Source organism: Bos indicus x Bos taurus, chromosome 22 (assembly GCF_003369695.1).
Source record: "Bos indicus x Bos taurus breed Angus x Brahman F1 hybrid chromosome 22, Bos_hybrid_MaternalHap_v2.0, whole genome shotgun sequence".
Taxonomy (NCBI): Eukaryota; Metazoa; Chordata; class Mammalia; order Artiodactyla; family Bovidae; genus Bos; species Bos indicus x Bos taurus.
The window spans coordinates 6,331,475-6,348,050 of NC_040097.1; the positions used below are offsets into that span (position 1 = coordinate 6,331,475).

At 54.5% G+C, this 16,576-nt stretch overlaps 1 protein-coding gene and 1 non-coding gene across 20 annotated transcripts in view; one reads left to right on the forward strand and one right to left on the reverse strand.

The window, feature by feature from the left end:
- Positions 1 to 16,576, forward strand: part of ATP2B2 (ATPase plasma membrane Ca2+ transporting 2) — a 380,950-nt gene that overhangs the window by 311,914 nt on the left and 52,460 nt on the right. For 9 of the 19 annotated variants that reach the window (XM_027522833.1, XM_027522827.1, XM_027522826.1 and 6 more), the window contains 6 exons: positions 1,522 to 1,647; positions 3,266 to 3,298; positions 4,417 to 4,476; positions 10,112 to 10,153; positions 10,968 to 11,126; positions 13,915 to 14,129. In XM_027522833.1, the coding sequence (XP_027378634.1) occupies positions 1,522 to 1,647; positions 3,266 to 3,298; positions 4,417 to 4,476; positions 10,112 to 10,153; positions 10,968 to 11,126; positions 13,915 to 14,129 (635 nt within the window). The remainder of the gene's footprint in view (positions 1 to 1,521; positions 1,648 to 3,265; positions 3,299 to 4,416; positions 4,477 to 10,111; positions 10,154 to 10,967; positions 11,127 to 13,914; positions 14,130 to 16,576) is intronic. The other 10 variants (XM_027522832.1, XM_027522829.1, XM_027522828.1 and 7 more) reach the window with 6 other exon arrangements.
- TRNAK-UUU lies at positions 16,155 to 16,227 on the reverse strand. The gene has a single exon. It is a non-coding gene; the product is annotated as a tRNA-Lys (tRNA).

Below are 16,576 nucleotides of genomic sequence, written 5' to 3' on the forward strand. Positions count from 1 at the left end.
ATTTCTCCTGGCTATCTTGACTCCAGCTTGTGTTTCTTCCAGTCCAGCGTTTCTCATGATGTACTCTGCATATAAGTTAAATAAACAGGGTGACAATATACAGCCTTGACATACTCCTTTTCCTATTTGGAACCAGTCTGTTGTTCCATGTCCACTTCTAACTGTTGCTTCCTGACCTGCATACAAATTTCTCAAGAGGCAGATCAGGTGGTCTGGTATTCCCATCTCTTTCAGAATTTTCCACAGTTGATTGTGATCCACACAGTCAAAGGCTTTGGCATAGTCAATAAAGCAGAAATAGATGTCTTTCTGGAACTCTCTTGCTTTTTCCATGATCCAGCGGATGTTGGCAATTTGATCTCTGGTTCCTCTGAGATGAAGCCAGGGGTCGGCCACCCCTATTCAGAATAAAGCTTTGAAATACATGAAATACCTTGGATCACAAAGGAAGTCAATTATATTGAAATAGCTAAAGTAATTTTAAAAGAATAAATGTGTGCTATAGTAACATATGTGTTTCTTTATTAGTATACTGAATAACGAGATCCAGCAATCAATATAATAACAGCCTTAGTTATAAAATAAGCATAAGCCTAAAAAGTATCTTATCTTGCTGGCACCTCTGATAGCTCAGCTGGTAATGAATCCACTTGCAATGCAGGAGACCCCAGTTCGATCCCTGGGTTGGGAAGATCCACTGGAGAAGGGAAAGGCTACCCACTCCAGTATTTTGGCCTGGAGAATTCCATGGACTGTATAGTCCATGGGGTCACAAAGAGTTGGACATGACTGAGCAACTTCCACTTTCACTTTCAAAAAGTAAGAGATATTTTTCTTTATTTCAAAAATAAAGAGATATTTTTAAAAACTGTGATTTTTGTAACATGTGTAATGGTGTTGTGGGCACCACTGACACTCCTGGAGTTTATTGCCTTTGTTCTTAATGGAGGAAAAATGCTAAATTTCAGTTTGATGTCTGTGAAAATAAAGATTTCATTGTTTCCTCATCCAAGTTCTCGGAGCGCTGAATTCTTTCCTCAGATCTTTGGGGAGGAAGTGGACTTCATTTTAGGCAGTCCTGCCCAGGGCTTAATTGGCATTTTTCTTGCCAGTTGCAGAATTAAGTAGAATGAGGTATGGTTCTAGATATATCAATAAAGGAAAAGACAAGGGTGGTCCCTGCTTGACCTGTAAGGCAGGGAGAGGAGGAATGGGGAGAGAGAAGAGAGAGGAAGGAACTCACCAGGAATGGGTAGGAGAGAATAAGCCTGAGCTTTCCAGGGGCCTAAGAGCTGAGTACAGCAGTGTTTGAGAACCTGGCTGATCATAGCACTGTCCCAAGGTATAGTCATCTTTAAAGGACCCACTACGATGATACACATTAAAACTTCACTGCAGGTGGTGCCCCAGGACCTCAACAGGCAGATTGCCAGGAGCAGACTGGGACCAGATTCCTCCCACTCCTTGGGGGAGGGGGTCTGGGCTGTGCAATGGTAACTTGGCTTTCATCCCCATCCCTAGGTACCCACGTGATGGAGGGCTCTGGACGGATGGTGGTGACTGCCGTGGGTGTGAACTCTCAGACTGGCATTATCTTTACCCTGCTGGGGGCCGGTGGTGAAGAGGAAGAGAAGAAAGACAAGAAAGGTAAGCCCAGCCCCCTCATGGACCAGGAGAGGAGCTCTTAAGGCCACATTTTTTTTTGTTGATTCTTTCACTCAACAAGTGAGTTATTGAGTGCCTTTTATGTCCACACCCTGTGCCAACAGTCGCCTCCTGCATCCTCGAGGCCCTGCTTGGGCCAGGAGGCTCTGTCTGTTCCATCTCCAGGGTCTTGTCCCAGTCTCTGTCTTGTCGAGTCATGTCATGGGGGGGCTCCCCTTCCCCTCCGAGCCAGGCCAAGGGTGCGGAGCCTTTTCTTCAGTCTCCAGCCTCAAGTGTGACCTGGTCCCATCATCAGCCCTGATATTGAGTAGAAAACCCCACCTGGGCACATTCCTTCACTACTCTCAATTCCACTGGGCAGAGCTGCACACTCAGTGGAGACTCTATCCAGAAATGATAGGGGAGCTTCTGGGGAAGGTGCCTCCAAACCATCTGTTGTGAGCCCCTCTCTGATGCCCCTGGAGCTGCCATCTCAGCTGAGTTCTGTCTCCTCCTCTCCCAGAAGCAAATGTCCTCACTCCATGGGCTCCCCTTGGTGCAGCAGGTTGGCATCTTGGGCTAGAAGTGCCTCTCAGAGCATAGGAGGGCTGGTTGGGAGACGTGAGCCCCAATCCCATCAGACCAGGCCCAAATCTAACATCCAGCCTCTGGTCCAAAACAGCTAGCTACTTACCCGACATTCACACTCGGTCTTGGGGACCCTCCCCCTCTCACAAAGTCTTCAGTCCTTTGTCTCCTTCCCCAAGCCCCAGAGGAGGGTCCCCAACATCCAGACCTTCTGGAACCCAGGGGAAGGAGATGAGATAGTAGAAGACCCCGCTTTTGGTTTTAGGGACAACAGGACTAACCTCCAGCTCTCAGAGGTCAGCCAGTCTTGGCCTGGGACACAATCAAAGGTTACTTGTTCCCAGGGCCAAAACCTGTTTCCTACTGGGGTCCTCCTAAGATTATGGCTGCCGCAGCAGCAGGAACAATGGCAGTAAGCTGTGATCTGTGCGAGCTGAGGTTGAAACTGAGGACAAGTCTTGGCCCTGAGGCACAGAGCGCGTCAGGACAGCGTCCACACAGTGAGGTAGCAGCTGTGGCCACCAGCGGCCCCCGGTACAGGCAGTTGGGCAGGATGTAGCAGTTGTGCCCACTCCCTTGGCCTCGCTGGGGCCCGGGTGAGGGGCAGAAATGCCCAGAAGCTCCCACAGGCCAGACTGGTGTTTTTTAAAATGCCGATAAGAAAACAGGCCTCTTCTGCCCATCATGGGTCAGAGTCCCTCGCTGAATGTTGCCCCATCGACGAGATGCGGACAGCAGTGCAGAAGGAAGAGGTGGGATATGGAGGGGACACGGCAGAGGAAGATGAGGGGCAGCCCAGCCTCTCAGGCCCCTGAGAGCAGACCCAGGGGGTTCCCAGGGCTGGACCCCCTTAGCACTTCCATCCCATCACCCCCACCAGGGACACTGCTTACAGCCCTCCATTTCAGGATGACTCTGGGCATGTCAGAGTGTGTGTGTGTGTGTGTGTGTGTGTGTGTGCATGTGTGGGCGGGCGTGTATGTGGCTGTACATGCTTCTCCTTCATTAACATGTCTCAAAAATCATCACACAGGTGTGAAGAAGGGGGATGGCCTTCAGCTACCAGGTACAGTAAGACACCCCCCAGGGTAGAAGGGGCTTTTAGAAGTAGCAGCAGCCATTGACCCCTGAGCCCTGGCCCCAGACCCCCAGCACACAGCTAGAAGGGTACCCGATGGCTGGGGGCTCTGCCCCCAACCCCAAAACTCCTCTGTGGCCCCATGTGCTGCCAGCCCCACAGGACAGGCCAGCACCCCACGCTGCCCTTCCAGTGCTTCCAGGGCAGATGGTGCCCCCACTGCCTCCAAATCCCAGACAGCCGCACGCCATGTGCGCTCAGCCCCACGTGACCCCACAGAGCCCCTCGCCCCACAGCACGGCCAACTCACCCAGCATCTGTTCCCTCTCCTTCCCACAGAACCCGTCTCCCCCCACCCCAAGAGCAAACAGCCAGAGCGAATTTGAGCATCTCATATCATTTTTGATTTCTAAATTAAGGAAATCTCACTAGTACCCTTTCTGTCTCGTGCACAAGATGCAACATGCCTGATGTCATATTTTAAGTGGTGGGACATCTCCTATGGGCAAGACCAAGGCAGCCTTTTGAGCATCAGTCAGGAAAGGAGGAGTTGGCCACGGGCAGTGGCCTGAGTCAGACGCACGCATCCGAGGTCACTGCAGTGAAAGATGTCCTTCCAGGACACAGCAACCATCACAACAAATGCCCATTCGGAACGGTCAGTGCTATTACTGCACCCGTGCCGAATCGACTCCTGGCCATGGGTCCCTCTGGCCGTGATGGTCAGCCAGTGCCCTCCCGCACCTTCATAGAACCCTCACTGACAGAGAGACCTGCCCTGTTGGTTGGGCCAACGGGACGCCTGGGTCCAGACCTCACACCGACCATCCCACCTACCCACATTGATCATCCTCCATATTTTATTTCAAAGACCCTCCATGTCTGAGTTTCTCCCCACCGACTTGTGTGTCATCTCCACGGGAACGTTTCACCCACCCACCACCCACCCCCACATTTGAGTTTCTTGATTTCCGGCAGAGATGTGTGTTTCTGACCACAGTCACGTCACTCCCCGCACGTTGGTTCGCGTCTACTGTTGCTGCTGTCTGCACTGCTGCTCTCCTCCATTTTGACCGCTGCATTTTTCATCCCTCCCACCCCCACAGCGGCCGATGGTGCGGCAGGTTCAAATGCTGCAGATAGTGCAAATACCAGCCTAGTCAATGGTACGTCTCCCACCCCGCCCCCGGGGAGCTCTCGGTCTTGGGCGATGGGCGCCTCCCCACCCTCAGCTCTGGGCTTTGCTCTCCCTGTTCGGGATGGCCCAGACTTGGATGTGCATGGGCAGCTCGGGGACGGTCGTCCTCTCACACACAGGGCAGGTGCTTAAGAGAGAAGCCACCCCCGGGCAACCAGCTCGGCTCCCACCAGCAGTGGTCACCGTTGGGGCCTTGATCCCCGGTGAGCCCGGAAGAGGGACGTGACCTTGGCTTCAGATCTGGTCCCCTCTCCCTCCCTGGAAGCAGCGTCCCTCCCTGCGTGGCCCTCTCCTAAGCACATTCCTGGTCCCGGCTTGGGGGAAGAAGGCCCGGGGTCAGGACCCGGGCTGAGGCTGGCCTCTGGGTCCCCAGTGCAGGCTCCCATCCTCGACTCTAACCATTCCCTCGAGGCAGGGGGACCCAGGCCTGCGTTCAGCTCCTGGGCCCCGCCCTGTAGCATGGCTGAGCCACTAGGACACGTTCTTCTCTTCTTTCGTGGAGTGAACGGGCAGGGGGTTCGCTTGGGCTTGGGCCCAGTTCTGTCCCTCGGGTGTGGACTGGTATTTCTTGCTGTTGCCTGCGCTGGAGCATCTGTCCTGAGTCTCTGCATTCTTACCGGCCCTCTCGGGGATGGGCAATGGGGGTAAGGGCTGCCCCTGTAGCTTGGGTCTGCATCTCACCCTCCTTACACACAGGCAGGAAGGAACTCCTTTCACTGGCCTCCGCACCTTTGGAAGATTTCACACCTCTATACCCTCCCATCTTCTCTGGTCATCCCCGTCCCCAAGTCAGGTGGCATAAAGTTACCTGGTCTGCTCCTAAGAGCTTTTAGGGCTCGGTCATGAAACCATTGCCCCCGAGAATTGAAGGGAAGGGAAAGCTCTTTCTTTCCCCAGTGTCGCTCATCCCAGGAACTGAGCATCCATCATGTCATTTACTCCTCACCACTCCCAGAAAACATGGAGCTGTGGTTCTGCCTCCCCTGTCCCACGCCTCTGGCCGAGCCACTCGGATTCAAAGTGACCCAAGCTGGAAGCAGCTAGCAGATGTCAGGGGCTGGGCAACACCCCTCTGTGAGCAGCACCTGGCCAGGAAGGGCTAATTCGGGTGTGGGTCTGTTTCAGGCACAGGAAGAGAAAAGAGGACAGCCTGGGGCGTGGGAGGTGTCACTTGTGAGGGAGGGGCGGTGCTGGTGCTTTAGCTGCTAAGTCTTCTCCGACTCTTGCCGCCCCATGGACTGTAGCCTGCCAGGCTCCTCTGTCCGTGAGATTTTCCCGGCAAGAGTACTGGAGTGGGTTGCCATTCCCCTCTCCAGGGGATCTTTTCAACCCAGGGATAAAACCCGGGTCTCCCGCATTGAAGACTGAGCCACCAGAGAAGCCCTAACAGGGAGAAATAATATAGGCAAATCCATGTGGGGGAGGGAGAGGGGAAGGAGGAAACTGGAAGTGACGTCCTGCTTCCCCCCACCCCTCCTGGGTGATGAATCTGCTGGGACCACATCCAGACTGGTGGGTCTCAAAAAGGCAGGAGCCTCACTTCCAGTTCAAGCCAAAAACGTCCATATATTCCCAAGAAAAACTGTAGGAAAAGATGGGGAAACATCATTTCTTACCCACTTTCTGTGCACCAGGCACTTGCAAGTGTCTCATTTAATCCTCATGATAACCCTATGGGTCAGTGTTTTGTCCCCACTTTAAAATGAGGAAACTGAGTCTCATGGAGATCAAGACACTAGTCCAAGTTCACAGAGCTAGGCAGTGGCAAAGCTGCGACGTGAAGCCAGGCCTACCTGGCTCTAAAGTGTGTGCCGCTCTTCCTGGTGTAAATTTCACATGATGTAGGGACTTTCCCTGGCGGTCCCGGGGTTAAGACTTCAGCTTCCAATGCAGGGGGTGCGAGTCCAATTCCCGGTCAGAGAGCTAAGATTCCCATGTGCCTCGCGCCCAGAAAAACCAAAACATAAGCAGTACTGTTCCAGATTCAATAAGGACTTTTAAAATGGTCCACATCCTCAAAAACAGAAAAGCTTTAAAAAATAAATAAATAAACTTCACAAGCACATTAAGAAGTCTCCCCTGCAAGGAAAGGATCCTGTGGTCAAAACTGTTTTGAGAACCACTGGGTAGAATTGGTTTCCTTCTTGTTGCAGAAAGACAGCCTCTATCGTGCTGTGGGATAGAGTTAGAGTCACACAGGGCTTCCCAGACTGACGTGGCTGCAGGACCCTTCCTGGCTGAGTGTCATGGGATTGGTAGACCCCCCCAAAATACTTTGCAGCCGGTGCTCTAAGCTGTTGTTACTCGAATTGTGACCGGAGGCCCGCATGCTCCTGGGCATCTCCCAGGAGCTCGTTAGAAATGCAGACTCTCAGGCCCCACCCAGACCTAGCGAATGAGAACCTGCCTTCTGACGCACCCTCCAGGCTCCAGGTAGAGGGCACTGAAGGCTGAGGGGGCTAAGCTGAGCTTTGTGAGTGAGAGAATGGACCATTCCTTTCCACTCTTTGATCTGAGCCCAGTCAGGATGCCCTGGATGTGGAAGACACACTCAGCTGGCAGGATGCCCCCTCCTCGCTCCACTCCCCCCAAGCCCCTCCCAACTGAGCACTAAGGGGTGTCCCATTCATTTTGGAGGCATTATAATTGCCATTTTAATTTTATTATTTATTTTATATTTATTGACATGCGTGCGTGCGTGCTAAGTCGCTTCAGTCATGTCTGACTCTTTGCAACCCCATGGACTACAGCCCATCAGGCTCCTCTGTCCATGGGATTCTCCAGGCAAAAACACTGGAGTGGTTTGCCATGCCCTCCTCCAAGGGATCTTCCTGACCCAGGGATAGAATGAGCATCTCTTGTGTCTCCTGCATTGGCAGGCGGGTCCTTTACCACTAACGCCAGCTGGGAAACCCATTTATTGATATATCACTATTGAATACATCACTTTTAATCATGATTTTAAGTGACACGTTGCTCTTAACACTGGACACTTACAGGGTACTTTGCAGTGCTTTTCATAAGCATCACCTTGGTTGAAATTTTTGCATTTCACAGGGGCACAAATGTAGGCACAGGTAAGAGAAGTGACGCCTCCCAGTTCTCCTAGTTAGCAGTCTGTCTCCTCAAAGCTTGTTTATGGGATCTCCATGGACCCTCCACGTCGAGGCTTTCTGCGCCCATGACCCTCACAGTGCACAGAGAGGACCGATCCATTTGGTAGAAATGTATCTGGCATCTGATGCAGAGAGGCCTCTGGGTCTCCACCCTGGTCCCCCATCCTGGGTCCTGTCCTCCATCCCAACTCCTCTGAATCAGCCCATCTTCCAGGTCCCATGGGGGGCCAGAGCAGCACCCCACCACCGTTCCAGGGCCAGGCAAGCACCGATTTGGCTAAGGAGAGCCCCCAAATGAGCCCTTGCTTCTAAGAAACCGGGCCAGCTGCGCCCAAGTGCCCCCAGGACACGGCTCCCTCCCTCAAACATATGCATTGTTGATTATTTTTCTGGCCACATGATCGCTATGGAAATAAAAGAGGAAATTGCTAGCTTGGTTAATGGGCGCACGTGGGCTATTGCATCTGATAATGTGCAGTGCAAACAAAGGTCCCTCTGTGCCCTCGCACACCAGCTACTGAAGCCGAGTCCTCTGGTGCCTTTTAGCCCAGTTAGTAAAATTACGTTTAAAAATAAAAACAACTGTTGTAGTTCATTCCAATCGGCTCCGAGAAGCCTTCTTCTGTGTTGTTTCTTAATCTGGTAGAAAGGATTTTAGAATAGAGGGATGAGGGCCTTTCTCTTTCAACCCCAGGGCAGGTCACTGACCCTTTGCTAGCAGGCTCAATGGGAACAGCCCAGCACTGTTGCAGAGACCGTATGGAGCTGGCACCCAGCAAGCTGCTGCTTCCCTCTGAGGCAGTCGGTGTAACGTGGATGTGGTGTAGGGACCACAGTGTTTAGAGGGTCGTCAGGATGCTCTGTAAATGACAGCTGCCTCTGAACCTCCCTCAGCCCCAGTTTCCTCGTTGTAAAATGAGAGGGATGAAAGCCCCTCCCGCCCCACCCTACAGGGTACCAGGAAAACTGACAAGACGTGAGACACTTGCAAACGGCCAAACACTGCTGGGCGGGTGGTTCTCACTAAAAGGTAACTTTTAGGTGCTCCGGGAGGCAAGATGACAGCCCCTTGTCACGGAGGTGGAAGCCAAGCTGGGAGCAGTGAAGTCACAGGGCTAGCTGCTCCTGAAACAGCAGCTTCAGGAGCCCAGTCCCACCAGTGCCACGTCAGTGCCCACCCTACCTCAGGCTCAGGGGATGGTGGGTAGCTGCTTTCTCCCAAGGGGGGGCAAAAATGTGCATACACTTTGGGGCCAGCTGTCCGCTCACCTGCAGAGAGCTGGCAGAGCCCCCGCTGAGCGTCCCTCCCCGAGCCGCAGCTTTTTATCTGTGGGTATGATCCGGAGCGCCCCAGTAGGCATGTGGTGAGGACCAGCTGAAATCACGGAGGTCATGTATGGGCCTGGCCCACGAACTGTGAGGACGTCCTTCACGGTGATTATCCAGGAGTGGTGAGGGGTTCAGTGACCTTCTCTGAGTCCTCCTGAGGTGGCCAGCCATCGGGCGAAGCCCAGGGTGAGCCAGGGGACAGGAGGATGCCCCCATCCTTGCAGGACCAGCAGGTGCGGGTAGGTGTCTCATTACCAGGTAGCAGTCACCAATACCTCCCGCCCTGTGAATGCAGCCCACATGCTCTGGGCTGACTTGGGGAGGCAGTCTCCCACGTGGCCCGTTTACAGGGTGGGGAGCCCCAGACTCAGCACTAGACACCATCTGACTGATGGAGCTGAGGGTAGGGGGCACCCAGGGGTTCCCACCAAGCCAACTTCACCTCTCTGCTGTGGCCCGAACTAGGCAACCTCGAGTGACGAGCACACACTTTAGTGGAGGGGTGTGGTGGGGTAGCTTCCCCTCGGGCGCTACGGCATGGCCCCAAACACCTGTGGGTGCCTCCGAGCCCACTGCTGGGAGCCTCTGCACACCCTTTGCCTGAATCACTCTCAGTGAGGCTGAGGGTCGGGGGGAGGGTTGTCCATGTCGTGGCTTCGTCCTCCACCACCAGGAGGAAGAGGAGCTGGAATCATCTCTCCCGGAGCCAGAAGCTAAGGAGCACATTGACCAAACGCCTCCCTGTTCTAGAATCAACCTCTCTCTCTCTCTCTGTTTCCTTTTGCCTCTTCTCAGCCCGCATAAAGCACCAACCAAATTCCAAATTCATCACTGGGAACCTGAGATCTCTTATTCCTTCTGCTTGTGTGGTCCCTTTACCCTAAAGGCTGCTGTCTAATCTGTAAAATACTCATGGCCAACATAACCCCCACGGAAGCCCCCACTCTACACCCTCAGAGAATCAAGAGAGACCCTGCAGTCCCCGCAGGTTTGCTCTTGCCTGGGGGGCCTCCCCGGCATCCCCGTACTGAGGGCAGAGCCGGCTCGGCCCTCCCCACCCCCCAACTGACATGAACGTCCGTGGCCCTGTTGCGTCTTCATGGTGACCGATGTGTGTTGTCTGTTCTCTGTCGTCTGTTCAAATTCTTTGTCGTGTAGGTAAAATGCAGGATGGCAATGCGGACGCCAGCCAGAGCAAAGGTAACCCTTTTGTATTAACCTGGTCCCTGCGGCCCCTCCCTGCCGGTTCTAGGGGCCACAGCAGAGACAGACGTCTACACCTGTGGGCGCCTGACGTCTCTGGGCGGGGGGGTAGCTGTGATCTCGTGGTACCAGGACAAATGGAAGTGGCACTGTCCTCACGACAGTCCACCCGCAAGCCAGTGTCTCCCCTGCTTTGAGCTGTATCCCCGTTCAGCTGAAGGCTTGAAGCTGGTTCTTCAGGATCTTCAGGGGCCAAGGGGTCGGGCTCCAAGCCCACCAGTCAGGGCTGTGCTGAAGGAGCAGGGTCTTGGAACCCGTGGATGAGGACACACTCCTCCACTTTTCAAGCCGCTTTTGTCCCTTCTGTCTAGTGACTACTCAATATTCCAGCAACACGGCCCAAGGACCAACTGGGCAGAGCCCAAGCCTGTGTCTTGTCTGATGCGGAAAAGCTGAAGAGCCCTTTGGGAAAGGGCTGGTAGACTTGTTCAGGCCCAGAGACGCCCCCAGCCCCTTCATGCTGCAAATCCAGGGTGGAGCCGTGTCACTCCGTGCTGTGTTCTGTGGCCCTGGGTCCAGGGTCTCCAGCAGAGAGAGGCCGACCCCCTCATCACACAGAATCTGTGCCGGCCATGCAGGGGGGCTCAGGCGGGGGAGTGAGGCTCTCACCGTGCTGCCCTGGGCAGGGGGCTGGGTGCCGACACCCGCACCCTGCAGGCTAACCTGTGGGTGTGCATGTCTGTGTGTGTGCACGTGTCTGTGTGTGCGTGTGTGTGCGTGTGTACATATGTGTGTGATCTGCTCCCTGCAGCCAAACAGCAGGACGGGGCGGCCGCCATGGAGATGCAGCCCCTCAAGAGTGCCGAGGGGGGAGACGCTGATGACAAGAAGAAGGCCAACATGCACAAGAAGGAGAAGTCGGTGCTGCAGGGCAAGCTCACCAAGCTGGCCGTGCAGATCGGCAAGGCGGGTGAGCGTGCGCCCTGGCGGATGGCATGGGGCTGGGGGGACACAGGGCATGCAGGGGGATCCCCAGGGCAGAGCCCTGCCCCTGGCTGGGCCTTGGCTACCTCATCTGCAAAGAGGGGCTTGCAGGAGACCCACCCTTGTCAGCCATGGCAACCAGTCTGAGTCCTGATATAGCAGGCACCTCAGCTGGCACTTAGGCGCAAGAGTGAAGCATGGGCTCTGGGGGCAGCCTGCCTGCATTCTCGTTGAGCTCCAGCTCTGAGGTCTTGAGCAAGTACCTTCACCAAGCTCTGAGCCTCCACTCCCAGTCTGTGGACTTGGGCTCCTGTAGCCCCCACTTCACAGGTTGCTGTGAGGAGTAAAGGAGATTATTTACATGTACAGGCAAGGGTGGTGGCTGGATGTGGGCAGACCCTGTAGGAGTTGGCCAGGCAGGCTTTATCCTGAGGACTTTGGGAGCCCTGGAGGAGGTGTGAGCAAGGATGGAGTTGAGCTCTATGATGACCACCCCCAGCTGCCATGCACAGGAAAGATTGGGAAGATCGAGGGCAGTGCTAGGAGCCCAGGGAGAAGCCCCTTGTCTGAGCCCCAACATAAGATGGTTGGATGGCATTGCCAACTCAATGGACATGAGTTTGAGCAAACTCCGGGAGGTAGTGAAGGACAGGAGCCCGGTGTGCTGCAGTCCATGGGGTCGCAAAGACTCAGACACGACTGAACAACAACACGAGCCAGGTTTCCCAACCGAGTTGATAGCTACAGTTGACAGCTGATGACGGCCGTTCTGGCCCCCAAAGCCGAGCCCGACTGCACGGTGAGCCCTGCCCGCCCGACATGGTCTTGGCCTCTCCTCCTGGGTAAGAATATGGCAAACACCACGGCCTCCCCACCTGGCTGCCTGCTCTTCCACGGCTGTCTCCCAGCTCTAATTATAGGCACCGCAGTGTGGAGAAGAGAGGCAAATTGCAGGCTTGGCTGTCTATATTTAAACTCAGGGGCCTGGTGACAGCTCCCGGCTGCCGGGAGCTTGGCATCCCGCCCCTGCGACTGTCAGACGGGGCTCGAGCTGGCTCTTCAACTCCACAGCTGGCTGTGGGGGCGGGCGGCAATGGGTCTGGGGATTTCCTCCATCCCCACCACAGGGAAGGCTCCACGGCAGCGTGGTGCTGGAGGGCAGGGAGCAGAGCCGTGAGAAGCATCCCATGGCCTTCCCTGTCCTGGTTCATCCCCTCCGCCACTCAGTCAGCCCTGCCAGGCATGGGGCACAGAGTCGCACCCTTCTGGTTCACATCCCACTTCTGCTCCTCTCCTGGGATGGATTCCCTGCAAGCAGAGCCTGAGATGGGTGGGCACAGGGTTTGGGGAGGGGTGCTCTCACGGGGAGACCTGGAAAGGGTCTGGAAGGCCACAGAGCCTAGGAAGATTCAGACTGAGCCGAGGTTTCCGGAGAAATCCCAGGCCCCACCTGATCCCACAGGGAGCTCTGGAGCGTGAAAACCTCTACAGGGCCCAACCCGCACTGCAGCAAGGCGGCTGGGCTTCTGGACCCCCACGTCAGCCCCTGGGTATTGGCCATCAGATTGGGCTGGGTGGAACTGCCACGCACTTTTTGACAAGGAGACGCCAGTCTCCTCTGGCAGAGGCTGCAGGTGTGGGCAGCTTCAGCTACACCTGCACAGCACTGAGGTGGATGGGGGTGGTTGGGCACATGGGGCTGGCAAGAGGGATCTGGGTGAATAGCTACCTGCAGGTACTAATTCGACAGTGCCTCCCTGGCCTGTGGCCTCGGGCACATCACTTCCCTTCCCTGCTGTTGTTCAGTCACCCAGTTGTGTCCAACTCTGTGACTCCATGGACTGCAGCACGCCAGGCTTCCCTGTCCTTCACTATCTCCCGGAGTTTGCTCAGACTCATGTCCATTGAGTCAGTGATGCCATCCAAACATCTCATCCTCTGTTGCCCCTTCTCCTCCTGCCTTCAATCTTTCCCAGCATGGTGATCTTTTCCAATGATTCGGCTCTTCGCGTCAGGTTACCAAAGTATTGGAGCTTCAGCATCAGTCCTTCCAATGAATATTCAGGACTGATTTCCTGTAGGATTTACTGGTTTGATCTCCTTGCAGTCCAAGGGACTCTCAAGAGTCTTCTCCAGCACCACAATTCGAAAGCATAAATCCTTCGGTGCTCAGCCTTCTTTACGGTCCAGCTCTCACATCCATACGTGACCACGGGAGTTATCCTCTTAGTGTATTTGTTTGTTTCTTGTTTGTGTCCTCCTCTAGAATCTCAGCTTCCCAAGGGCAGGGACTCTGTCTCTTTACTACCTCGTCCCTTGTTCCTAGAATAGGAAACAGTGTGTGCCTGAATGAAGGAGGAAATAGGTGGTGCTCTCTGTACATCCTGCAGTGCGAGAGCACCGTGCTACTGCTGCTGCTGCCAAGTCGCTTCAGTCGTGTCCGACTCTGTGCTAGCATTCCTTATTCGCATGCTCACTCAGCACCTGTTGTATGTTCAACACTGTACCCGGCAATTTACATCCATTCATTGTATTTGATTCTTATAAAACCACATGGGATAAATACACATCCCCACTGTACAGAGGAGGAAACTGAGGCTCTTTGAGGATCAAGCACTTGCCCCAAGACCACCAGGTTGAGCTGGCATGTGAGCTAGGGCCTGCCTGACCCCAGAGCCCTTGGAGCCAAGGGTTGGCTGGGTCCACATCTCCCTTCCCAGGGCCCCTTGCCCCCAGGAGGGCCCCTGACAGGCTTCCTCCCCGCCGTGTCACAGGCCTGGTGATGTCAGCCATCACGGTGATCATCCTGGTGCTCTACTTCACCGTGGACACCTTCGTGGTCAACAAGAAGCCGTGGCTCCCTGAGTGCACACCTGTCTACGTGCAGTACTTCGTCAAGTTCTTCATCATCGGTGTGACGGTGCTGGTGGTCGCCGTGCCCGAGGGGCTCCCTCTGGCCGTCACCATCTCCCTGGCCTACTCGGTGAAGGTGAGGAGTGGGGAGCAGGACAGGCCGGCTGATGCCACCTAGCTGGGAGTCTGAGGGGTGGCTGGCAGGGCCAGTGCCGGGGGCTGCGAGGAGAGCTAAACAGAAAGGAGTGGGCACATTGGAAGCTCAGAGAGAGAGGCTGCATCTGGGAGCCCCAAACTCACAGGCCTCCAGGAGAGCCGCACCCTGGCCAAGGGGACAGCCGTTATTCAGCCCAGCCAGGTGTCCCCTTGTAGTGATGGGGCCCAGTGTTGCCAGATATTCACATATTTCTAAGAGAAGCCAGAAAGCTGGACTTCATATAAGCCCTCCTGACTTTTAAACACTGACAATCAACTCGTGTCTGAACAGTAAATTAGACGCAGGTATTCCCTGTACGGTTGTGTCCGACTGTTTGCGACCCCATAAACTGTAGCCCGCCAGACTCCTCTGTCTATATGGGATTCTCCAGGCAAGAATACTGGAGTGGGTAGCCATTTCCTTCTCCAGGGGATCTTCCCCACCCAGAGATGGAACCTGGGTCTCCTGCATTGCAGGCAGAGTCTTTACCATCTGAGCCACCAGGGAAGCCAGACCCACACTCATCCCTTCCCATCAAATGTTGGCTGGAGTGTGGTCATCACACAGCTGTAGGCCCCACTTAGCCACAGTACTTGTGGGACTAAGCTTGGAGTTTGCTTCCTCAAGTTCGAAAGAGATAAGCCTAAAATAAAAAGGATGTCTGGTTTTAAGAAAGCCCCTCCTCTCAAGAGATGGGCTAAAAATAGGAGGTCTTAAAAGTAGTTCAATAAAGGGCTCGTGCTTAGTCGTTCAATTGTGCCCAAGTCTTTTGCAGCCCCCTGGACTGAAGCCCGCCTGTCTCCTCTGTCCATGGGATTTCCCAGGGAGGAATACTGGAGTGGGTTGCCATTTCCTGCTCCAGGGGATCTTCCTAACCCAGGGATTGGACTCATGTCTCCTGGCAGGCGGATTCTTTACCACTGAGCCAGCAGGGAAGCCAATAAAGGGCAAGTGGGCCCAGGAGTGCCTTGGGTCTGGGGGTGCTCCTGAGTGCCACCCTGATAACAGAGCCCCACGTTCCCCTGCTCCCAGGCCCGTGGCCATGGGCAGAGCCCAAACACGGGGGTGTGGGGGCTGGCATCATCTCGTGAGCACAGGTGTCTGACCCTCTTGGGGGCACTTGCAAGCCAGGCTCATCCCCAGATCCCCACACCTCATTCCTCATCTTGCCTCAGCCCAATGATTGCCCCACCTCGATGGGCAGGGCCCTGTGCTCCTGTTTCCCAGGGCCCCTAGGCCAGGATGTGCCTGCGAGAGCAGAGGCCAGGGCTGTTTATAAACAAGGCATTCACTCTGAGTCGTTGGCAGAGCCGACCGAGGGCATGGTCAGTTTCCAAGTTGGAATTTGGGCTTGGCTGGCCGATGTAATTTCATACAGAAAAGAGCTCTCAGGGCAGTGCCAGGAAGTGGCAGGTCTGTGTAAAAGGACACCGTCCTTATCGTCTCCTTGTTTTGGGGTTCTCTAAGAAACTCCATCCCACAAACCAAAGCCCAAACAGATCACAACACAAGGCTGATCCGGGGGCCTGAGGATGGAGACCTCGTGCTGCTATGAGTCTGGACCCCACCCCACCCAGTGGGGACCCAGGTCCCCTTAAAGGTCATAAATGGTGTCGGGGGGTCCACTTACAGACCTTGTTGCCTCTACACCTGTGGTCTGTGTCTCCAGCACCTGTGCCTTCAGCTGCCTTAGGTAGTGTTACTTATACAGTCACTTGATAAACTGAGTACAGCCCCCGCCCGCCACCCAGGAGAGAGGCAAACTCTCCACTTTCTGAGCCTGGACCTACCCCTTGGCCGTGTGTGCTCAGTCGTGTCTGACTCTTTGTGACCCCATGGACTGTAGCCCACCAGGCTCCTCTGTCCATGGGATGTCTCTCAGGCAAGAATACAGAGGGGGTCTTCCTTATCTGGGGAGATGGATTCTTTACCACTGAGCCACCAGGGAATCCCCACAAAAGCAAGTGCCAGAACAAGGACTTGAACCCTGGACCCTCAGATTAAAAGTCTGATGCTCTACTGACTGAGCTATCCAGGGTCCACCGTCCAAAGAACAGTGGTGACACTTAGACCCTCACTGTGCAATAGAGACGTGACATATGGATGAGGTTAAACTTCCTAGCAGCTGCATGAAAAAGACAAAACAGAAAGAAACAGGTAGAAATCATTTTAATACTGTACATTATTGAACCTAATATGTCCAAGTTATTATCAAGCCTACATGTAATATTTAATAATACACAAATGATTGGTGAGATTTTTACATTTCTTTTCATAATCAGCCTTCAAACCTGGATGTGAAATTTACTCTTGTAGCACATTTCACGGGCTTCCCTGGTAGCTCAGATAGTAAAGAATCTGCCTACAATGCAGAGGACCAGGGTTTG